Source organism: Protopterus annectens, chromosome 7.part0 (assembly GCF_019279795.1).
Source record: "Protopterus annectens isolate FY-2018-M chromosome 7.part0, PAN1.0, whole genome shotgun sequence".
NCBI classification, from domain to species: Eukaryota; Metazoa; Chordata; order Ceratodontiformes; family Protopteridae; genus Protopterus; species Protopterus annectens.
Window position 1 is genome coordinate 1,693,405,085 of NC_056739.1, and position 24,944 is coordinate 1,693,430,028.

A 24,944-nucleotide genomic window follows, 5' to 3' on the forward strand; every position below is an offset into this window, starting at 1 on the left:
AGATTCATCACCCAAAGACTCCCTATGCTGTGGAACAAAATCCCGGTACATGTGAGGCAGAGCACCTCGCTGGCCTTGTTCAAGAGAAATCTTGACCAATGGATGGGAGATCGCAGATATACCCCAGGGATTACCTCAGTGTCACTGCTCGACAGAGGCACAGCAAAATAATGGGTATAGTTCCCCATACTAAAGGGGTGGCGTAAGCCACAAAACGATGGGCTAGGCTTGTAAATGCCCTCGGGCAGATAGCCTAGTATGAACCTGTGAACCTATAGGCAATCCGACCAATTGTTCATTTCCTTTGCCAAATTCAATCTGGGTAAGCCAATTTCCAAAGTCTCCTTGTCACGCTGGATTTCGCAGTGTATTCTTTTAGCTTACCAAGCTTCTGGGAGGCCCGCACCGGAGGGAGTCCATGCCCATTCAACCCGGTCAGTTTCTACCTCAGCGGCCTTTAAAGCTAGGATTCCTCTGGATGACATTTGTTCAGCAGCCACTTGGGCGTCATCTCATACCTTTATTTCTCATTACAAGCTGGATATCACATCTAGAGGTAGAGCATCCTTTGGCTCCGCGGTGCTCTGGAATATTCTTCCATGACGGCCGCCCAAGATTCAGGTAGCTGGGGACTCTGCCCACAGGTTGCAGACAAATGAATCTCCTACTTCAGATTTAGAAGTTATGTACTTACCATAAAGTCCTATCTGAGTAGGTGGATTCATTTGTCTGCAACCATCCCGCCCTCCTATCCCCCTGGCCTTGTCAGTTTCCTGCATAGAATGTGTTACCCGTTTCTAGGGTATTTTGATACAGGACAAACTCGATCTGAGGTCATGTAGGGAGAGCAGGGCATTATGGGTGAGGGGAGGAGCTAGGAGCTCGGATCCATAGCTGGATAAACCATGCCGGTTTGGATCCGATATCGGATCCATAACCCACAGGTTGCAGACAAATGAATCCACCTACTCAGATGGAACGTTATGGTAAGTACATAACTTCTAATTTCATATTTTCATTATTGTCATGCTGGGAATAGAAAAAGATTTTCTAAAATAGAGGGTTCGTAAGCATCAAGGGGCAGTGCTTGGAATGCTTGTCTGGCTGATGGATATTTGTGAACGATTGTATTTGCGTTTTTTTTTTTTCTGTTTGGTTGGAGTACTTGTATGCTTTAAGTGACCAGAAAATGGAACATCATACCTCTTTGCTGACCAATTTTATAACTGCTTTTAGATTTTTGTTACCTTGGAGTATCAGAATTCTGAATTTATTGTAGACGTTTTTGTGGTCTGTGTTACATATATTGTTGAACATGTAACAATTTGCAGTTGCCTGTGAGAAGCAGTTTTGGAAGTTTCTGTGCAAGCTATAGAGGAATTTTGATCTTTCCCAAAAATAAAAGTTTAGCCACGTATGCTTAATATGAGATTGCTTTGATATGCTGGAATTGTGCACCTAGCATTATCAGTTGTATAACTTCATATTAATGTGGAACTTTGAGCAATATTCTTCTCGCTCAATGAACAAAGATGTGCTTAAACTTTTAAATTTGTAACCAGGAAAAAGATGGCAATCCAAACATATGTTTTAAGAGGACTGATAGATATCCTGCAAAACAAAAAATGTTTTGCTTAAATGTATTTATTTCTTGTCTGTTGAGTTGGTTAGTCCCACTAAGCATATTGGCTATTTTCAAGATAGAGCAAAGGTAATATTCATACTGACTAGGTGATTTGGCCAGTCGCATCAGAAAATTCTCCTCTGCTCTCTATTGAGTAAGCTAAGGACTAAATTATTCCACAAGATGGTGGAGAGAGAATTGTGTAATAGTGTTTGTGAGACAGAAGAATTTGGGATTACTACAGAAAAAGAAAACAGTCCCAATTAATACTTTCTGAAAGTGGATTAGAAGATACCATACTGATGACAATGTCAGAAGGTGAGCCAGATTATACCAGTCTAGTTTCCTGATGCAAGGATATGGAATTTTTAACAGGGAATGATATAAGAGTTTAGGTGGAGAAGTCTATCCAGGTTGGGTCTTCAGAGATGGTGTTTTCAGAGTGCCCGAATTTAATAGAGGAAACAAGTCCTCTGGGAGTACTAGAATGCAGTATTGTAGAAAGTGAGCATGAGGTGATGGATAAAAATCCAAGAGGAATGACAACATAAGCAACAGGTATAAGAAATGGTTGCTCAACAAGGGTATTTGTTGAAAACAGAATGAGGAAATGGCCAGTGTTTTGAAATAAAAGTGCAAAAGAAAAAGTCCTCACAAAGATACATAATGCACACAGTAACATTGTAATAATGACATAGAGGTTACTAGAGATTTTAACTGTAATTTGAGAAAAGAAAGCTATTCTTGCTAATGGGAGGTAAGCATATGAAAAGGAAGACAATGTATATATCTGTGAAGGAATGTTAAAAAGAGAGAGATGTATTAATGTTTCATATCGGGGGTTGAAGAAAGTACATAGAGGAAGAACAGTAAGAAATTTTACATGTATAGCTATACAGGCTGTGCTAGGAGAAAATGAAGGAACTGTTAAGGGAGGAAAGGAATAGAGAGAGATAGAGGCGAAAGACAAATGTGAGGGGATGAGAAGTAAAGGGTAATAATGTTCACATGAGACCATCTTACAATTTTTGACTTTGGTTAGTTAAGTATAAAGAACAATGTATAAAATTAAGTGCATTTTACAAGATGAGATGGGGGAAAAACGTATACTGTCTTGGTAAACCGCTATGAAAAAAAAATTAGAATACAAGAATTTGTAACATAACAAGAAAGAGACAATAAATGAAAATGCTAGTTTTTTTCTCATCACATAAATTCCTCTTTCCTTTAATCCCACCTTTAGAATGCCATTTGTAAGGAATCCATTATTTAACCGCGCCATTTCTTTCCTGTTCATGATTTTGCATTTTGTGTGTACTCTTGTTGTTTGCCGTCTGTGAAATCGTTTTCTTCCTTTAGTGTTTTTCACAGTACCTCTTCTGTCAGAGATGCATGAGCAGTCATTAATTAGTGAATGGATAGGTTGGCTACATATAAAATATTTATAGTATTTACTTTATTATTTCAGTAATTCCTGATTGAAAGTGCCAATAAAAGGCTGTTTGAAAACTTAAGTACTTTTGGCAGCACTGCTGTATCTTTAAATGTAAAATATCACCTGTGATTAGAAGGAGTGACAGGACATGTGACACCTCAACATATAGTACTGGCTTGATGGAAGCAAATAATTTTGAAACATTTTTGTGTCAGAACTTTAAAAAACTGTTGCAAAAGTTTGATTGCCCCTACTGAAAGTCAGAATCATGACAAAGATTTTATGACAATCTCTAGTGGCTGCCATAGTAGAAATTTTGAGCTTTTCTGTCACAAAATGTATCTTTGAAATCTTGCTTATGTCATGTAGTATCAAGACAGAATTCTTTGGAGAAAGTAAGCATCTCTGGCTGTAGGAGTCATGTCAAATATGACATGGTAACATGCCCATCAGACAGTTTTGGCTTGCAGCAAATTATAAAATAATGCTAACACTTTACATGCTATCAATTCGATTAGTAGTGAATAAATCCAAGTAAGTTGTAAAACAAATTTTTGTAGTTTTTGAGGCAACTTGTCTGTTAAAATTGCATCATACCATTGTAATATATTGTGGTATGTTTGTCTTTATCTCAGTCTGCTTGGATTTTTCATACAATCCACTTTTCACCTTTTCTTTTGACGTTGGCATTTGATATCTTCATAATCGGTGTTTGTGCTATTTGCTTGTTTTCCAACATTGAATTTGTAGATAATGTTTTTATTCTGGCATTCATGAAACTATTTGTAGGGTTCTGAGAAACGTATCCAAACCACTTGTTGGATCAGTACCTATGAAAATATCCTTTAACTCTGATTAAACTTGTAGCATAGTAGGTTAGGGTTAAGAGCTATAGAGATGCCAACCTAGATTTAATTCTTACAAACTTCATATGTAGCACTGTAAGATTCAGAACAATCCAAGTCCTTTAACCATATCAGTGTTATGTCAGATTGAAAAGAAGCAGTTAAGTATACTTTTGCAGTGGTTTTTCTCTGTTTGCTTGCTAACTCTCTGATCTCCATTTACTCAAACAAGCATTCATTTCACTTGAGTGAGAGCAAGATGTTAGAGCTATCATAAAGGCAGCTGTCGGGTGTTTTGACTTTTTTGGTCTTCATCCCAAGGCTGATGACCACCCTCTTTGCCACTGGAAAGTTCTGTACCCTTCTCTTGCAAGTGTATAATATCACACTCCTAAAGATGAGGGCTGTCATCACTGGCTTGGAATGGCAAAGATCATGTACCCTGTCAAGAAAAATCAGTGCCTTACATGCCTTCACTTGTAAAGTGGCGACTGGCTGAACAGAAGCCAGCTTTACCCAGGATAGGCAAGCTACAACAGCTGCTCTTTCAGTCAGTCCCCCTGTTACAGCTTACTTTTTATTTGAGCCTAGTGGAAGCTAACAAAATAAAAAAAAGTTTGTTCAGTCCTGTGTTTTCTGTGTGTGTTGGGGGGGGGGGGGTATGTGTGGGTATGTATTGCATATATGCATATATACATTGTTTTGGTATATACATACAGGACTTTAGATCCTTACATCATTAAAATGATGTGTGGGCATGTATTGTATATAGGCATATACACATTGTTTTTGTATATATATACAGGACTTTAGATCTATTCATCATTTGGTTTATAAGCAAGGGACCCAATACTATTAGTAGTATAGGGTAGGATCAGTTCACAAAATTAGTTTTAGTGACTTTGTTTGTAAATCCTATCATGCTTTTCAGAAATATGGAGGTAACATTTTGTCAGTGCAGGTTAATATATTTGGTAAGCACAGTAGACTCTTATCAGCTTTAGAGGTCTTGGCTGGTTTGGGTTGATGATTTCCCACATTTATGGCAGCTGTTTCTGCTTTTTATTGCTTTTTACTGATTGAATTATACCTTGCTTTATGTGGGGTTATGTATTTGTCTGTTTATTATTATTATTATTTTTAATATGAATATTTTTTAATATGATATAGAACAATAGCATCTATGGTTTATACATGTGGTTTGTATTGATTTTTTAAAAATAGTATGTATAACAGGTTCTTTCAGAACTTATTGAAAGGTTTTATGTACTCAATAGTAGTGTTTTTAATTGTAGGTGGGTCCTCAATTATGAGGTCATTAACAAGGGTAAAAAGTATTTAAGTTAAGTTTTCCCTTGAATGCATTGTTTTGTCTGAAGAAGGTAGGATATTAAGCCTACCGAAAGTTCTTGTGTGAAATAAAAGTGCTTACAATATTATATTTACTAAGCGACTATTTGCTTTCATTGGATTCACTGAATTTATCGCTGCAGGACTGTTTCCTTAGAGGTTTTTGTTTTCATTGGTTTGTTTGGCGGTTTGAGTTCGAAAATAAAAAAAAGTACAATCTTTGTTGTTAAATATTATTTTTAATCTATTTGTTAAACAGTTTTTGCATTAACTCTTGTTCTTCTTTAGACTCATCAGTTACCTGGTGCATCACTTATTGAGCTTGCTGACATGTACGCTGAGGCTATCAAAGGAGGAAGTCTGTCGAATGGAAAATCTCTAGAGTTGTTTCCTACTATTCTTACTGCATTGGCAGCAAAGGAGAGCCTGAGCTATGGGAAAGGTAATGATAGAAACAGAGCACTTTACATGGTTTGGCAATTGGTGCAGAGGACTAAAGCTCTGAGTTCTTATTTGAGCTGTGTCCTGCTCCACGGGCAGAGGGTTTGAATCATTCTGCCGTCAGTTCCTACCCTGTGAACTTAAGCAAATCTCTTAACCAGATGGTGCTTTGGGGCAATTGGGAATTTAGGTTGAATTAGGTTCAATTGTCTCCTGGACTACATGTCTCATAACTACCTATGAACCTATACTGATTACAGTTACTTTTGTTTAAAAAAAAAGTTTTTTGACTTTGAAAGTTTTACATTTTGAGCACTTTATAGCTCTTACAGGGAGCTGTCCTTCAGAGCAGATCAGGAGCTGTTTCACTGATCAGGTCATATCACTATCACTCCCTTTCTACAAAGTTGTGCAACTCTGAAGTATATTTAAGGAAAAGAGGGTGTTATGAAGGACAGGAGATCAGTGCTCTCCCCCCCCCCCTTCCCGAAAAGGGGTGGGTTGTACTGCTTTGCTAGGGAGCATTTTTGACAAGTTGTCCAAATCGACTGCAGTTGTCCGATCAAAGTGGAATAAACTAATTTTCTCCAATAATAAATACTGTTATGTTTGTTTTTATAACCAGAATGCTATTTTGTGTGTAGGGTGCAGCAGTAATGTGAAGAAAAAGAATGCAGAGTGAAATTGTTTGCTGTCAAACTGAAACTGCTTCCATTTAAGATGTTTAAGGGTACAGTTTTCTCTCCTTCTTTCTCTCACAGTTTGACACTTTATTTTGTTTAGGCCATCCACTTGATTTTCCTACCCTGTCTCTTACTTCTGCATGAGCTGTCCTGGGCTCATGAAGTTTGGGTTTCTTAGTGTGCCTGAAACCAAAAGACTCGCTGTCAGTGTAATTGACTGACTTCAGTGTAAGGCCCTTCTGTGAATCAGGTTTACACTGGAGTAGGTCATGTACACTGAGAGCAAGTGTTTTGGAATCAGGCCCATGATTTATTGTGGGGAGAAGTGTAAAATGAAGTAAAAATGTTAGTGTTTGTGTTTAAATATATGCTTTCATTTCAGATTCCTGATTGTTTTAGTCCGCTTCTGATTTATTTACTGCCAACATGATAATGCCAAAATGGCAAGTGTAGAAAGTTATTTTTTGGAATTCAGAGCTTGTCCCCAATGTGGGAAGTTACAGATAGTCAGGAGATCTTAGCAAAATTACTGCTGTAGTGTTCACTTTGAATTGGTCATTTGCAGTATTTTAGTTTTTATAATGTTACATTTGATCAAAAATGGTATAAAAGATTCAAATTTTCATTGTTCAGGGAGAAGACGTGATCTTGATTTCCTAGTCTTCCACATATGTGGGTGCTTTGCATTAAATGAGGTTATTATTCTCTGCTGAGCTGTATCATGTGGAAGTTATTCTGTACCTTAACAAGTCTTTATATTGCAGGATCTGATCACTATTTATGCCATCAATTATGTATGCTTTTTATTTTTTCTCTGTCTGCCCATTAACTCTGTCTTCATGTTATAATGCACTAGTGCTCTGATATGGAGGTATGTCTATCTGAGTGCTGGAGCAACAACCTCTTGTTAATCCTAACTCTTTCTGCTTCTATGTAATAATGTTACCAACTGTTTTTTCTTTGCAATTCCTAAAACTGCTGAACTCTTTTGATTAACTGAGTTATTTTGCTCTCCTTTACAATGAAGAAGAAATTACAGCTTTCCTTCTTTAAAACAGCTAAGGTACAATTTTCTGAAGCTTTAACTTTTTGAATTATTTTGCTCAAGCCAGGCATCATGTACTCTGTCCCATTTTCATCCCATTTTTGTACAGCTGAAGTTACTTTAGCTGGCAGATCTAGAAGACTGTGTCTCTCCTGATACCCTCCCTGTGGGAGGAGTAAAGATACCTTGTTGAAGTTTCAAGTAGTTTATTCCATTAAGAAGATAGAGATGAATGAGTGTTTGTGTAAGACTTCTGTGGCTTGAGCCTGTTGTCTTTGGACCATTATTAGAACAAGAGCACTCAACCATCTACCTGCTTAACTGAATAAACTACTTGAAACTTCAAGGTGTCTTTATTCCTCCCACAGGGAGGGTATCAGAGAGAGTCTCCTAAATCTTCTAGGTGAAAGGATTTTATCTGGACTAATCCTTTGTACTCTGTTTCTTGTTGGTCCTGTCACCCTCTGGGTCACAGGTGGGATACTAGACTTGACAAACTTTATGGATTGCCTTTGTTTACTTTTGTACAGCCGAGTAAGTGATGCTCATTATATCTGTTCTCCCTGATACCATGAATTTTTCTTAAACTATAATTTTGACTGTTAATATTTTAGAAGAATTTCATATTATTTTTCACTCTTTTTGCTTGTTTCTTTTAGTGTTGCTGAAGTACTTGTGGGTGTACCTCTCAATGGTCCAGAATTTTGCAGAATTTCCAAATTTTTGCCTCCTATTTTGGTCTGTCCCACATAAAATTTGTGGTTTTCTGGAAAATCATTGAAAATTTCACTAATAAATACACATTTGAGTTTCAGACTACATATCCCTTGGAAAATGCATGCTAATGCAAAACATGTTATGCTATCAGCTTTCTAAGTTTATAAGAACAATATTTATAATCTTTCTCTAATTTTGGAGCTTTGTCCCCACCATTATTTTTGACTTTGCCCAGAATTCTTGTGCTAAGTGGTTGAGAGGTACGCTTGTAAGTATGATTTTCGTTTAACTTCACATTCTGGGGGTTGTGTAAATATAGTTACAGGTTCATCCTTTTCTTTGGCTTTAGTTTTATTGGATCAGAAATTTATTTGGCGTATGTATTCCTTTTCTGTTATTTCCCCTGTTTGAGAAGACACCTTTTGATGAAACAAGGAATAGGATACCATCTAGCCCAGGAGTGTTTAATGTATGATATTAAGTTGTCAATCTCGCCTTCATTCTTGCTTGATGGGTTCGGAGCCGATCCATCGGCTCCGACTCGGCACTTGCTAAGCTCGAGAGTCACTTTTACCAGCTCGAGGCAGCCCCATATCCCATGATGCAAGGCGGTAAGTACCCAGATCTCGTTTGCCGCTTCGCTTATGAGGTCCTCCTTTTACCAGCTCCTGGTAAGTGATTCACTTTTTGAATATTTAAGCCCCTTTTTCTTAAAAAAACCTTAATTATTAGTTATTAGTTAATTATTTACATTTTGTGACAGAAAATCCCTGTCTTTTCTAATTTATTTTAGTCAGACTTTACCCATCCCATCCCCTCCCTGTTAGGGTGTGTGTGTTTTTTATACAAATACCTTTTGGTATTTTATTTAAGTTAATTTTTTGACTGGTGTGTGTGTGTGTTTGTGTAAAGCACCATGTCAAAGGAGAGGGTCTCAGGTTTTAAGAAGTGTGACTCGTGCTGTCAGAAGATGTCTCTGACAGACGGTCACACTTCTTGCCTGTATTGCCTGGGGCCTCTTCACCTGCAGGACTCCTGTGCTATTTGTCATTCCTTCAGCCAGAGAGTCCTGCAGGAAAGACGCAACAAACTGATCCTTAGGGGCCTTCTTGCCGGAGGGCTCTCCGGCTAAGTCGGCTCCATCTAAATCAGTTAAATCTTCCAAGGCCCAGGCTTCTGTGTCTAAGCCTGCGGCCTCGGCCCGACTCGTTCGAGTCGAGATCGGCTCGGCTGGAGCCGATTCTGGCTTAACAGCCTTCGGCACCGATGGCTATCGGTGCGAATCTGTATCGACCACTTCGTGTCGGCTCCGATCGGTTCCGACACCCATGTGGCACAGGCATCGGTGTCGGCCCGATCGGCTCCGACACCGTTACTTTGGTGGCTGTATCGGCTCCGCTGGAGCCGATACATCGAGGCTTCCTGTCGGCTCCGAAGTCGGCTCCGACAGGATCTATAGTATCGGCTCCGATGGGTCATTCCCGGGAGAGGGCGGGGGCTCCTTCCTTGGGGCCGGTACTTTCGGCTCCGGCTTCACCTCTTCTTTCGGAACGGAGCCATCGGAGCCGATCTTCAAGGTCATCCAGACTGTCAGATCATGACCTAGAGAGAGTGGTCAGTAGATTACTTAAGTCACAGGTACTGGCCCAAATGTTACATAGTCCGTCTCAACAGACGACTGTTGGTCCACACCCCATTACAGTTCCTCCTTCAACTCTACCCCAGAGCTTAGAGTTGGAGTCTTCGGGAATGGTTACTGCTATGGCTGGAGGACGGATACCTCCTTCTGTTCCTTCAGCCTCTACTCTTATCTCCTCTTCGAGACCTTCCTTAGAGGGATTCGGTGGTCGGGCTTCCATGGTCTCCTCCGAGGGGGTGAGTGGCATCGGACCCTTGTCCGAGCCCGCTCTTCCCCTTGGAGCCTCGGCCTTGGTGAGCTCGGCTCCGACATCTGCCTCGGAGACTTCCCTTTCGGTGGTCCCTGGAGTTCCTAGCTCTTGGGAGCGGGTTCTCTCGGACCTGCCTGGGAGGCGAGCATTCGAGCTAATGAAGAGTGTACTGGCCACTGGTTTCAGTCAGCAGTCTGTTCCGTAGCTCCTCCCTCTATAGTACCTGTTGACATCTCTGCCACTTCTCTTGCTACAGGACCCAGAGATCCTCCGCCTCAGGTTTCCCCATTGGGAATTTCCCCTCTTCCGAGGATTCTCCTGATGTTTCGGGAGATCCTCCTAGGAAGAGGACTTGTAAGAGGAAGCATGTAGACTCCCGAGTCTGTCACTCGGATACTGACTTTGATGAGTCAGAGGGATCCCTAGATCCCCCTCTGAGGATGTCTCCTTCTCAGACATCCTAGAACTCCTGAAACAGAGGGGAAACTGGCCCACCAACAATCCCTCTGAGGATGAGTCAGTATACCTAGAGGCGTTTGGATCTCGGCCCTCCACCTCCTGGGTGTCTCCGCCTTCGACCCCTTATGCAGGTTATTGCACGAAGGCGTGGGCAGCTCCTGACTCTGTAGAGCCAGTCCCTAGGAGGCCTTCAAAATTTATCACTGCCCGTGTGACAAGCAATTCCTCACTAAGGGTGTCCCCGCTGATGCCATGGTGGTGGCTGCGGCCACCAAAAAGGAACTTGCAGATCCTTCCGTGCCCGTCCATCCTCCTAATAAGGACTCTAGGACCATGGATAGGTACGGTAAGCGGATGTTTTCCTCAGCGACCTTTGCTATGCGTTCGCTGAATTACCTATGTCACTTCACCAGACTCCAGAGGGATATCCTTAAGGAGCTGGGTGAAGTAGTTCAGGATCCTACAGCTGCAGGGGCTCAAGAAAAATTGCTTCGCAGCTAGGAACCCTCAATTCCATTGCAAACTCCTCCATGCGGCTAATATCTTATGCTGCGGATGGAGCGAGTAGAGCCGCAGGTACAGGTGTGGCTCTTAGACGCCAAGCCTGGATGTGGCTATGTGATTTTGCGGATCCCTTTAAGGCGTCCTTCACAAATTCTCCCTTTGATGGGTCAGCTTTGTTTGGCCCTCAGGTGAAGGAAACCTTGACCAGGTGCGAACAGGACGGCAAGACTCTTTCTGCTGTTGGAGTCCGTTTTTCCAGCCCTTCTAGACCTTATCCCAAAGGACAGAAAGGTGGGAAAATGTGGTTCCGTAAATCCCAAGGAGTCACGCGATTCACGTGGTCAGTTTACCCCTAGAGGCAGAGGGGTAACAACAACAGACGCCGCTCTAGAGGTAGAGGGGTCCGAAAACCAGGGAAACATGGAGCCTCACTCTGACAAGCTCTGTCAGGATACCAGAGTTGTTGCCCGGCTGTCCCTTCTTGGCGGCAGTCGGGGAAGATTATCACTGTACCCAGAAGCCTGGCATTCCCTCACTCAAGACAGATGGGTACAGTCGATCATATCCAAGGGTTACATAATTCCTTTCGAGGAAAGTCCCTTCCCTCAAGTTCCCTTCCAGACGTACCACCCGGTCTAAGGGAGGTTGCAGAGTTAGAAGTCTCAAAACTACTGCAAAAAAGAGCCATTCAGCCAGTTACAATAGACCATTCAGAGCCCGGAATCTACTCAAGGTGCTTTTGGTCCCCAAAAGACGGGAGACTGGAGACCAATACTGGATCTCAGCAGACTCAACAAGTCTGTCAGGAAGACAAGATTCCGAATGGTCACTCTTCAGTCAATTCTGCCCTTCTTACAGAAGGACAACTGGATGTGTTCAATAGATCTTCAGGATGCGTACTATCACATCAAAATTCACAGACGCTCCAGGAGATTTCTCCGCCGGCTGGGGTCCAGTCATTTCCAGTTCAGAGCCCTGCCCTTTGGTCTCACTACAGCCCCCAGAGTGTTCACCAAATGCATGGCAGTGGTCACGGCTCACCTGAGACGTCAAGGATTCCAGGTGTTTCCGTATCTCGACGACTGGCTCCTGTCAGCCACCACCAGGCATCAGCTTATACAAGCCAGGGATTACACAATAGACCTTTGTTCTCATTTGGGCATCTCAATCAACTTCGAAAAGTCATCCTTATCGCCCTGCCAGTCTATTACCTTCATAGGCGCAAACTTAAACACTGTTCGGATGTCAGCTACCCTTACAGATCAAAGAGTTTCAGACATTCAGAGTCATGTCAGGATCATTCTGGCCAGCAAGAAAGTACAGGCCAGAATGGTTCTAAAGGTATTAGGTCTCATGGCTGCGGCCATTACTCTTCTTCCCCTGGCTCGATTCTACATGCGCCTTCTTCAGTGGATGCTGTTCACACAATGGTCATACCAGCAACTTCCAATGCGTCACCAGATTCTGGTGACACAGACATGCAAACAGCATCTTGCTTGGTGGATCACATCGCCTCAGGTTCACCAAGGCGGATACTTTGTACCCCCATCCCCGATAGCCACTGTCACCACGGATGCCTCCCTGATCGGGTGGGGGTCATTATCAGGGCAGGATGGTAAATGGGACGTGGCAGCCGTTCGAGCACCATCTGCACATAAATGTCCTGGAGATGAGAGCAGTGCTTTTAACGTTGCAAGCCCTCAACGACTTTCTTCCCGTAGGGACAATTGCAGTCCACACAGACAACATGTCTGTAGTTTGGTATATCAACAAACAGGGCGGAACCAAGTCCTACCCCTTGTGTCGAGAAGCGCTCAGACTATGGCAATGGGCGATCTCCTCTCATCGGTTTCTGGTAGCAACGCATATCCCTGGGAAAACCAACATTGTAGCGGACAGATTGAGCAGAGCTATTCTCATGCCTCACGAGTGGTCTCTCAAGCAATCTATAGCGGAAGAGATTTTTCTGGAATGGGGTCGCCCATGTTGCGATCTTTTGCTACTCCCCAAAACAGCAAATGCCCAGACTTCTTCAGCCTCTTCCCTCTATCAGGCCATCCCCAAGAGACGCTCTGACCCAGGATTGGCCCCAGGGACTTTTTTATGCCTTCCCTCCATTTCCTCTGATCCCTCAGGTGATCCAGAAAGCTACCGTTTTGAGAGCCAAATTGATTCTCATTGCCCCTTACTGGCCTCGACAAGTTTGGTTCCCGTTCCTCCATCATCACCTTTTGGTGCAGCCGTGGCATCTGGACCCAGTGCCAGATCTTCTGATTCACCAATCGGGTCAGCTGCACCAGTCAATCCCTTCTCTCAACCTCACAGCATGGTTGCTCCACTTCCTTCCTTAGCCAGGCTTCCTTTGATCTCTAACCCAGTTAGAGACATCATAGTAGCTTCGCTAAAATCCTCTACCAGGAGGATTTATACAAGCAAATGGAAACGTTTCTCTTATTGGGCTAAGGCCCAGAATATTGATCCTTTTACTGCCCCTGTTCAGGCAGTCCTGGACTTCTTAGCAGAGATTTTTCATGCAGGCTCCTCTTCTTCCACAGTCAGAGTTCAATTGGCTGCTATTTCCAATTTTCATGTCGGGATAGCAGATCATAATATTATGTCCCATAGGCTCTGCAGGGCCTTCTTGAAAGGAATTTTCCTACTAAAGCCTCCAATCAGGAATCCTCCTCCTCAGTGGGATCTAAATTTAGTGCAGACATCCTTGATTCTTTCCAAGTTCGAGACAGCTGTTTCTTGTTCCTGAAATATCTTTCTTGGAAAACTTTATTCCTAGTGGCTATTACATCTGCCAGGAGGGTGTCTGAACTTCATGCTCTTTCGGTTCGACCCCTATTTGGTTTTCACAAAGACAGAGTATCTTTGAGAACTAACCCAACCTTTTACCTAAGGTCGCTTCAAAGAACAATTTGAATCAATCCATTGATCTCCTGTATTTTTCCCTAACTATTCAGATAGAGCTGTACAAAAGCTACATTATCTTGATGTCCACCGTCAACTTAGATATTATTTGGTCAGAACAAGAAAATTTAGAAAATCTGATCAACTTTTTGTTTCCTATGCGGATAATAAAAAGGCCTTCCTGTTTCTAAAGTGACCTTGTCCAGATGGCTTTCTTCGGTCATCTCTGAAATTTATACGCTCAGGGGAAAACAGCTGTGCTCAAAACCTAAAGCACATTCAACTAGGAGCTTAGCTACTTCTACAGCTTTTCAAGCTAGACTTCCTTTGGACACTATTTGTGCAGCGGCCACTTGGGCTACTCCTCACACTTTTGTTTCCCATTACAAATTGGACTTGGCCTCCAGGGACAGAGCCAGTTTTGGCTCTACAGTCCTCAAGAGTTTGTTCCATTGAGCCACCCAGGATAGAGGTGCTAGGGACGCGGTCCCATCAAGCAAGAATGAAGGCGAGATTGACAACTTAACATTTAGAAGTTATATACCTACCATAACGTTCCATGTTAGTTGTCTTCTCTCGCCTTCTTTCTTGCGACCCTCCCTCCTTCCCCCTGGCCTGGACAGACCTTGTTATAAGAAACTGTTATGCTGAAGACCATTCAGACCTGGTCTTTCTTCCATCTGTAAGTTTTCTTTCTTCCTTTGGGAAGTATTTTATGCTTGGTGCTATTGCCCTTTGTCAGCAAACGAGATCTGGGTACTTACCGCCTTGCATCATGGGATATGGGGCTGCCTCGAGCTGGTAAAAGTGACTCTCGAGCTTAGCAAGTGCCGAGTCGGAGCCGAGGGATCGGCTCCGAACCCATCAAGCAAGAAAGAAGGCGAGAGAAGACAACTAACATGGAACGTTATGGTAGGTACATAACTTCTAATTTTATTGTTCTTGACACTTTCTTATCCAGTTTCTTGCATTGTAGTTTGTCTAATTAAGACTGTGGGCAAAATTTGGCTTTTCCAAGTCTGAACATGAAGCTTTCAGTTGCAAACTAGCAAATATGTCTAAAATTATTTATTTTACTTAATTGGTTTTATTTTAAATTCAAAGTCTCTGCCTTTGGCACTGGCCCTTGAACCATTGGTCTGTGAATTCTTTTAAGTGCCCAGATCTCTGTATAATTGATTATATCATTTTGACTGCTTTCCTGTATTTCTATGAAGTAGTCAACTTCTTGCAGAAAGTTTGTTGCTTTGCTGCTGTTCATTGGAGTTATAATAGCACTCATCTTTGTTCTTTTTGCAAGTTAGTAAACATTTTTGAAAAAATATTAATTTTCTGTTACCCAGTTTAATCCATTTCATAATAAACTGGCTCAGCTCCCCAGACACTGCAAACTTTAATAGACCAAAAGAGCGAAAAAACACATTAAATCTATACATATGAACAGACACCTTAGCGCTTTCACCCGCATACATAGTCAGGCATCATCAGAGTAAAAGAGCCCTTCATCTTTGTTACATTTAAAGCTATTCGTTACAGACACACCCCTCTAGGCAACCAACCCCAACCAAAGAGCAATTTATAAATTAAAGTCACAGTAAAACTTCACTCCAATGCTTGTTGGAAAGCACAGTTACTTGTAACTAGAAAAAATATTATTCAGTTTAAAACACAAACATTTAAAAAAATCTATATATAAACATGTTTGTATAAAAGTAATAAAAATAATACATAATAATAATAACGTAATACTTAACATTCTTCAAAGAAATGTAGTTTTATACTTTAAAATGCTATAAACTGAGATGTGATCATTAATGCCTGGAGGTCTAGATGCATCCAGCCTCAACTGCCAGATGCACTCCCTCGTCTCAAGTAAAACTTTTGAATCCCCTCCTTTGTCGTTAAATGGAATTCTATCTATTACAAAAAACAGAAATCTCTTAAAATTAGGGCAACTCAGACTATGCATATACAAGGCATTGTTAGTTCTTTTGTTCCTGATGTCTCTTAGGTGTTCCAGGATTCTGAGCCTTAACTTTCTTGTTGTTTTCCCAACATAGAAAGTAGAACAGCTCAAACATGTAGCAATGTACACTACCATCCTAGTATTACAGTTACAGAATCCTGGACACTTAATAGTTTTATAAAAGCCTTGAACTGCCACATAAGGGCCATTATTAATAAACTTACATATACTACAAACTCCACATTTACTCATTTTGGAGCTCTTATATGTCCCAATGTTAGGTTCTGCTTCCATCAATTCTTTAAGGCTCCTACCCCTACTATATATAAAACTTACAGTATCACTGTCAAAAGAACTTTGCCAAGTGTCCTTAATAATTCTAATAATTTGTCCCACCTACCCATTATATGGCAAAATCATAGCCTGTTTTTTATGTTGTGATGGGACTCTGAAACCAACTCATTCCCCTCCTGAAATTCCTTCATTAAACCTCCATGCAAAATAGGTTTAAATTATGTAATTGTCTTAGTTTCTATTTCTTTTCTAACTCTGGACAAAATTCTTGTGGATAACCCCTTTTTGTAAACATAGCAATCAAGCTGGTCAACTCAATGTTTACCTGTTCATCCTCACTAATCAGCCTGGATAATCTAACCATTTGGCCTTTGACCAAGTTCTTCTTGATATAGTGGGGATGACAACTCTGAAAATTCAAGAAACTATTAGAGTACGTTTTCTTGCGGTATATACTCAAATTTAGGCTAACATAATTCATGTTTTTGTATAACGATATATCCAAATAATTGCAGGTTTCCCCATGTATAGTGTAGGTGAATTTTAAGAATGGGGTAGTGTTAAGAAAATCAACAAATATATGGATCTCGTCCCTACTCCCTGTCCAAAAAATTAGTATATCATCAAGGAAATGTAAATACAGCGTTACCTGTTTCATATACTCAGTAGGGAACACCTTCTCCATCTCCCATTCCGCCAGTACCAAGTTGGCATAAATTGGCGCACACGTAGCACCCATGGCAACTCCTGCCACTTGTCTAAATAGTTCACCTTCAAATCCAACAAAATTGTTTGACAAAACCATTTCCATAAGATCTACTATCACACTACGTTTGACAGTGTGGAAGCCACTATATTTGTCCAAACTCCTCCTAAACATTTCCAAACCTTGTACCTGAGGAATGATCGAAAAAAGATTTGTAACATCAATTGTCACCATCAAAAATGGTTCATAAATTTGTTTTTGTCACATAACCTCCAAGCAGTGCCACAAATCCCTTAGAATATGTGGCAAACTTTTAACAATACCCTTACAGTGAAAATCTATGTAGGAGGCCATTGCTCCTGTTTTGGAGCCTTTTGCTGACACTATTGGACGAACGAGTGGGTCATTCTGATTTTTGTGAAATTTTGGAATTCCAAAAATGAAGGGGGTCACTGGAAATTCAACCATCAAATAATGGTATTCATCAACATCAATGATTCCCTCCATTAACTACTCGTAAAGACGCCACTCAATTTTAATGTATGCCATACACATTTAATTCCTAGATACTCTGGCATATGTATTTGTGTCACTCAAAAGACTGCACATCTTATTCGAGTAGTCAGTCTTAGACATGTTCACCACCCCCCCTCCTTCGTCAGGTTTCATGACCTTATACAAATTAGTGGTAGTTAGTTCTTGAAGACAAAACCTCTCCAGGTGTTAGATTATCCAGTTCCCTCCTTGGTCCCCTTAGCAATCTTCTAAGTTGTGCCTCACACAACTTCTCGAAGTTATGTATGCATGGGTGTGCAGCAGGTATAAAGGTACTCGATCTCTTTAGTCCAATCACATTGTCAATAGTTGGACTAGGTTTTTTGTAAAAAAAATACTCCCAGGTTTAACAGTCTAGTATACATCTTTAAGTTAACCAATACTTTGGCTGTTTCATTCCTAAAAGAAGGGACAAATGTAAACCCCTTCTTGAATACAGACAAATAGTTGTCTGTTAACTCTAAATTAGAGAAGTTGTAAACACTATCATTGTTAACATTAACCAAATTACAAGAATGTATCACAGTAGTTTGAGTTAAATCCAGTAAATCACTCCCCAATATTTGTGTAGCATTCTTCCCCTCAATGTCGGTGTTTGTTACACTGTCTAAACTATTGTTTAACAAATTAAGCATCCCACCAGCCCCTCTTTCACAAGCAGTACTGGATGTTATTCTAGAGGCCAGGAGGCCAAGCACCAAGAAGGCTTACTCGGGCAAATGGAAAAGGTTTTGTGCTTGGAACCAAGCTAAAGGCCAAGACACAACTCAACCTCATATGCCTCACATTCTGCAGTATTTAGCTGAGATGTTGCATAAAGGACTTTCCTTCTCCTCTACTAAAACCCATGCTTCAGCTATTTCAGCTCACTATGATACTAATCCACCTTTATTTTCCAATCCTTTTCTAAGGCAGTTCCTCAGAGGGGCAAAAAACATTAGACCACCTAGAAGAGTCCCTACACCAACATGTGACCTCAACTTTGTTCTGGAAAAACTAACGCTACCTCCCTTTGAACCAGCTTTTTCTGCAGACCTTCAGTTCCTGTCCTGGAAGACTGCCCTGCTCCTGGCAATAACTTCTGCTAGGAGAGTCTCAGAATTGCAGGCACTTATGGCAGTGGAACCTTTCCTCATTTTCCATCAAGACAGAGTTTCTCTACGAACTAATCCTGCCTTCATGCCTAAGGTGGCTTCCAGTGTAGCTTTAAATCAAACCATCCACCTACCCACTTTCTTCCCCAATCCACAGAACAAAGGTGAGAGACTTATGGATAAAACTAAGGCTTTCAGAAAAACTGACCAGCTCTTTGTTTCCTATGCTACAGCTTCTCAAGGGAGGACCATAAACAAGCAAACCATTTCTAAATGGATAGGCCATTGCATACGATTCTGCTATACCCATCATGGGAAACCAGTTCCTCCTACCATTAGATCCCACTCTACCAGGGCAACAGCTACCTCTACTGCCTTTCTCAGGGGGGGTTCCTACCAAGGAAATTTTAGAAGCCGCAACTTGGAGTTCTGTACACCCCTTCACCAAACACTACCACTTACCTCTTTATTCTAAGTCCAGGGCAGGCTTCGCCACTGCAGTTCTGCAGGCCCTCATTGCCTCCACTAACCCTCTATGATGCCTCCACCGTACCTTAGCTTTGGGACTCAACCCAAGTGTGATGACTGCAGCAGAGTAACACGAGTAAATCTTTGCTATGCCTTTCTGATGTATTTGCTTATAGCTGAAGGGATTTTGTGTTTGTACAGTGTTCCCACCTTTTGGTTCTAATTTGGATCACCTTTTTGGGGGCACCTGACATCTGGGGCAAGAAAAACTGAAGAAAATGGTGTCGGTTGCAATATATGTACCCCTGGCGCACTGACGTCAGGGATGAGGCGACAGCAACCGACGTCTGACCAAGACTTTGGAAATCCGGCCGACTGCGGGACCACCTGACGACAGAATAACCCTAGTGTGATCACTGCAGCAGGGTGAACACTCGAACATCTACATTTATGGTAGGTACAAACTGTACTTTAGCAGTACCGAGAGGCTTCCAGCATATTGTGAGCCAAAGAAAAATGTTTAATTTACAAGGCCCTTATTTCTCATTAGTAATCCATGAGTGTTAGAGTGATTAGATGCTTATGTGACTGAACATTATAAGAGAGATAGTATTGTGGGTGGTATCTAAAATGATCAGATGAGAGAAAGGTGTTGAGAGAGATCAGAACATTGTTCTTCATTGTTACAAGTGGGGCCCATTTTGGAGGAGCACTTCCTGTTTCCATTCCAGACACAGAGATAGCCCAGAGAAACAAGAAGGCAGGTGACGAGAGAAGGAGATGATGGAGTGGTGAAGCAAATGGAGGAGAAAGCAAATATCGAGACTGGAGAATGTGTGCAGTATTCTGAGGAAATGTTTCAAAGAAGTCTGTTTGGAGTTGAGTCAGCAAATGGTGGATATATATTTATTACCCTTTAGTCGGGAGGTTTGTGGGATGATTTACTTTAAGAAGTGGTGCAGGGTGAACTAGAAAATGGAGATGTTTTCTGGGGGCATCATTGTGAAAATACAAAAGGAGGATGCAGAGACTATTCTGAAGAATAGTGGTGAGATGGAAAATTAAACGTGCAGAGGAAGTAAAAGAAAGCAAAAGTGGAATAGCAGAAAACAAGGCAGAAGAAAATGAAAAATGGAAGTACATGGTAAGGATTCAAAGTAAAGAAGATAAAAAAAATAGTATGAAGCGTGGGACAATTTAATAGCTCAATTGGCTGTAAAAGCACATGCGGTAAGAACATTTGTTCTTAACAAAGAGACATTTTGTGACATATTTGAGACTGTCTTTTTTCAATGGAAAATTCACTTGGAGAATGAGAAAAGAAAGACTGTAACCCATGGAGTATTTATATGATAAAAGCATTTAACAGGGAAACAACAAAGAAAATCTGTGTAAGATTTCAAACAGAGGTAGAAAGAGAGACTAAAGCCTTATATAAAGAAGTACTGGACGTTGCAAAACTTTATGACAAAAGGAGCTTATGGACTGCTGACTAGGACTGTAATATTGTGTTAAAAATACGGAATACGTTTTATGCCAGGCATGATATGGAGGGGAATAGGGGTATTGTAAGTTACTGGGGACAACCCAAAACATTTTTTGTGGAAAAAAAATGTCATTTGATAAGTAACTGTGAAAGAGACATTTTTTATATTTGTGTGAAAATGAAACATGATACAGAAAATGTGAATTGTAATGTTATACATGTAACAAAATTGTACATTTGATGGATTGCAAACATGAAAATAAAGGTAAGGAAAAGAAATAAGAAAATTTAAGAGAAGAAATTTCAGTAGTAGTAGAAATAGACTTAGATGAGAAAAAGTAGAGGGCATAGAAGAAGATTATGAAATAAAGGAGATAAATTGGGAGGTACTAAAAGAAAAATTCTGTTGGTAAAAGAGAGAAGAAGAATATTTAAAGGGATAAGTATAAAAGAAAATAGACACAAATTACTGTTTGATTCTCACCCTTTGAGAGGTTAATTGGCTAGGCTTGGAATGGCCTATTAAGAAAGCTAGCCTAGTAGTTAACTGAGCTTATGAAACCATGAATCTAAGGAAAAGCGAGTGCTTTCTGTAAATGTGAATATTATTAAGAATATAGTAAAGCGAAAAGAATTTTTGGAGTGGTGTAATGCATGCAATATACATATAATTATATTAAAAGAACACAACATTTTTAACAAAAAAAAGATTCCTAACAGAAAATATGGAGAGGAACGATAATCCATAATTTGGGAAATGAGAGATGTTCTGAGCCGTATTCTGCAGAAATACAGTAAAGATATTAGTTGTAACTTTAGCAGAATTGGAAGATAAACCATTGTAGATTTAAATGGAAAGAACAAGTGTATAGAATTATAGCAGCATATGCTTATACTAGCTTTAAAGAAAGGGAAAGCTTATATCATCAGAATTTAGACTATGTAGTAATAAATATGAATATTGTAATAGGAGAATTAAATTGTGATTTTTAAGAGGCTAGCGTAAAAAGTAAGGAAATTGTATAAGAAAAATGATGGAAGTTGTACAGTGTAGTAAATTAAAACTTTGGGACAAAAATTCATGGACTTAATCTCTCATTTTTTTTTTTTTATATCATACTGTAAGAAGCGTTGTTACCTCACAGCAAGAGGTTCTCCCGTTTGATTCTCGGCTGGGCTTGGGAGTGCCTTCTGTGTGGAGTCTGCATGTCCTCCCCGTGGTTGGGTAGCGTTAGAAAGGCATGCGTGCGGAAATGGGCGTGCCTTTGTTGAAGGTTGAGCATCGAGCTGGCACCTCTGCGTTTTGTAAAAAAAAAATCTACTGCCAATCATTAGCAGACCGGAGTTCCGCTGTGGCGACCCCTTACTGTGAAAAGCTGAAAGACAAACAACAACAATAATAAGAATGTTTAGTTATAGGAGAAGGGGAGAGTTTAAACAGGATCCTCTTGCAATATGGCTAGAGACAAAGGAAAACAAGAAATATATACAAATAGACAAAACAATAAAAAGAACAAATGAGCAAGCATGGAGTGAAGAAGGAAAAGTTAATAATACAGATATGGAAGATCATAATTGGTCTGAATGGTGGATGATATTTAAGGAATTTTTTTTGGCAATATGATGTGAGAAAAGTAGAGAAAGAAAAATATAGAATAAATGATGCATTGGAAGATTTAGAACATAAGGATAGAAAGTAAATTGGCAAAGAAAAAAAAATGTATTGTTTCTTGATTTCTTTCATATAAGAATTGTTATATGAACATGATTTTTTTATAAGGAAAAAAGAAGTATCCAATTACTTGAGCAGATTAGTAAAGGAAGATGACATTGCAATGAGAGAAATAAAAAAAATGTAAAAGGAGAAATGGAATGAACTCTGGAAAAAGATTATTAATAGTGTAGTACAATATGTACAAAAATGCGTAATGAAAAAATAAGGTATTAAAAAAACATGGAAAGTTAAAAAAAAAAAAAAGATTAATAGAAAAAGAGAATAAAGAGTTGGAAAAGGAAATTACTTTAAATGAGCTAGATAAAGTATTAGGACAAGTAAATATAGATTCATCTACAGGACCAGATTGAATTGAGTGTGAAATGTTTAAAAATTAAGGGATTGGGAAAAATATATTTTTAAAGATTTTGAATGAGTTGTTAGATGAAGGTTTTATAGATAAAGAATTATGTAGTGGAATACTTAAATTCTTATGAAGAAGGAAGATAGAAGACAATTTGAAAAACTGGATATGGAAAGTATTGAATAATGATTAATATGTCTTTATGAAAATAATACATGAGAGATTTTAAATTTAAAATGGAAATTATTATGGAAAATATATTTAGTATGAAGGAGAAGGGTTGTCAAGAATTATTAATGATAGAGAAATTGTGGATGATATTATGAATAGAAAAGAAGCAAAAAATCGTGATAGGAGCCTTTAAGGCATTTGACACAATTGGACATGGAATCTGCTGGATAATAATGAAAGATTATAAGTGGGAATGTTAGGAAGTTTATGTATGTTGGTGTACAGCAGTAAAGTAAAATACTTGTAAATGTTTGGTTAAGCCAAGAGGTACATATTAAGAGTGTGTAAGACAGGGGTGCCCAATGAGTTGTTTGCTGTTTGCATTAGTTAAGAATAAGGCATAAATTACAAAATTAAGGAAGTGGGGTATATAACACCTGAAAGATTAATAATTCCAGTTCTGTTAACATATGCAGGTGACATAATTGCAAAAAAACAAAATATGGATAAAAGCAGTAGTAATTTGCACGAGTGTCTAGAGGAGATAAAAATGGTTTTAAATAAAGAGAAAAATGAAGGCTTGGGTGGTGTAGGAAAGATAAGGGGAATATATTTTATAATGAATGAAATTTCTGTGTTAGATATACAATTTGTGAATAAAGATACAAGTAAAGTCAGTGGGAAAAGCAATAGAAATAAAACAAACTTGTCTTTTTTGGAGAAAATATAAATTACCATTTAGGGAAAAAGGCTTAGTTGATAAACTCAGTATTAATGAGAAAACTGCATACTTAGCAATTGTATTTATGTTGCCAACAGTATTTGAAATGGAATTATTGCTGGCATATTTTTCATTTTTATGGGGTTCTAGATTTAAAAGAACAGTTTTTATGTAAATAAAGAAGGATGTTTAGGGTTAATTAACCCAGTGGTATATGCTGCTTCATTAAATTTGTACCAAGTGGGTAAATGAAAAAGATGAGAGAATAGTTGTAAAACTGTATAAGTATGACATATTTTGGGGTATGGTAGAAAAGAGTAAAAGAATGTGTAAAATCTATATGGGAAATAAAAAAAATGATGATATAGAAAAAGATAGAAAAGTATATTATAAAAAATGATAAAACATTGCTATGTAAAAACAAAAAAAAAAAAAAGGAAATCTAACCTGAAAAAAAAAAAGCTATAAAAATAAGAAGCAAATGGTCTAATCAGAAAGTAGAAAGTCAAGACTTTTTTGAGACTGGTAATAAATTGCCAGTAAAAGGAAATATGCCATATAAAAAGAAAAGTGATAGAATATGTTTATATTGTCAAGAAGAAGAAACTATGGAGCATGTGTTTGAAATGTATGCAAGTAAAAAAGTAATGGGGAAAACTACGTAAAGAAGATTTTTTCGTAGCTGTAAAATAAATGGATAAAATAAACATTGATATAATGAAGTATGGATCGTACAAGAAGAGAAGTAAAGAATATGTTAAAAGATTAGATAAAAAAGTTAATTTATGTTGTATGGGTTATGGCATCTGGTCAATATCTCACCGGACTGCCTCCAGTAATGTGATGTCCCCCACTTAAAACCCGGGTCAGTAATAAAGGAACCTCAATCCTCTCTACTGACTCCAATGTGGGAGTTTTACAGAAAACACCAGAGCACAGAGCACACGAGTAAAATTCTGTTATTTCCCCAAGAACACAACAGGAACACACTATTTTCCTGGAACTGGACTATATACAGCTTTTCATCCCAAATGTAATCCCTGATCATACACTTAAGAGCAATGTGTTCCTGTTTTAGACCTCTGACTTGCTCACACTCAAAATAAATTTAAATCTCACCCACTCTAATACTTATGGGAAGCCTGACCCAGATTTCCAGCTGTGTCCCTTCCCCAATACAAATGGTAAATGCTGTCATTAGAGTCGGGCAGGTCTGCACATCCTTCAAAGGGTGATTGGTTATTAAAAGTTAAATATCAAAATAAATGATAACTATGACCAGAAGCAGCCAGGCATTTGAGGTGATCTGGGGTGTATCTAACAAGTATAAACACACACTAATCTTGAAAGAACACACTGATTGTCCAGCTACAATGTAAAGTAATGCAAAACGTTTAATAAGTAAAATGATTACAAGAGTGTAAATCACTAATTTTCAATAAACACCAGAATTCAATCACCAGAAATGTAAAATTAAATATTAGGATAGAACTCCAT

The 24,944-nt window shown here is 39.4% G+C and overlaps 1 protein-coding gene across 2 annotated transcripts in view; it reads left to right on the plus strand.

Annotated features, from left to right (window-relative positions):
* The window catches only part of FANCI (FA complementation group I), a 2,406,750-nt gene that overhangs the window by 247,926 nt on the left and 2,133,880 nt on the right, over positions 1-24,944 (plus strand). For both annotated transcript variants that reach the window (XM_044078210.1, XM_044078208.1), the window contains exon 5: positions 5,543-5,696. In XM_044078210.1, the coding sequence (XP_043934145.1) occupies positions 5,543-5,696 (154 nt within the window). The remainder of the gene's footprint in view (positions 1-5,542; positions 5,697-24,944) is intronic.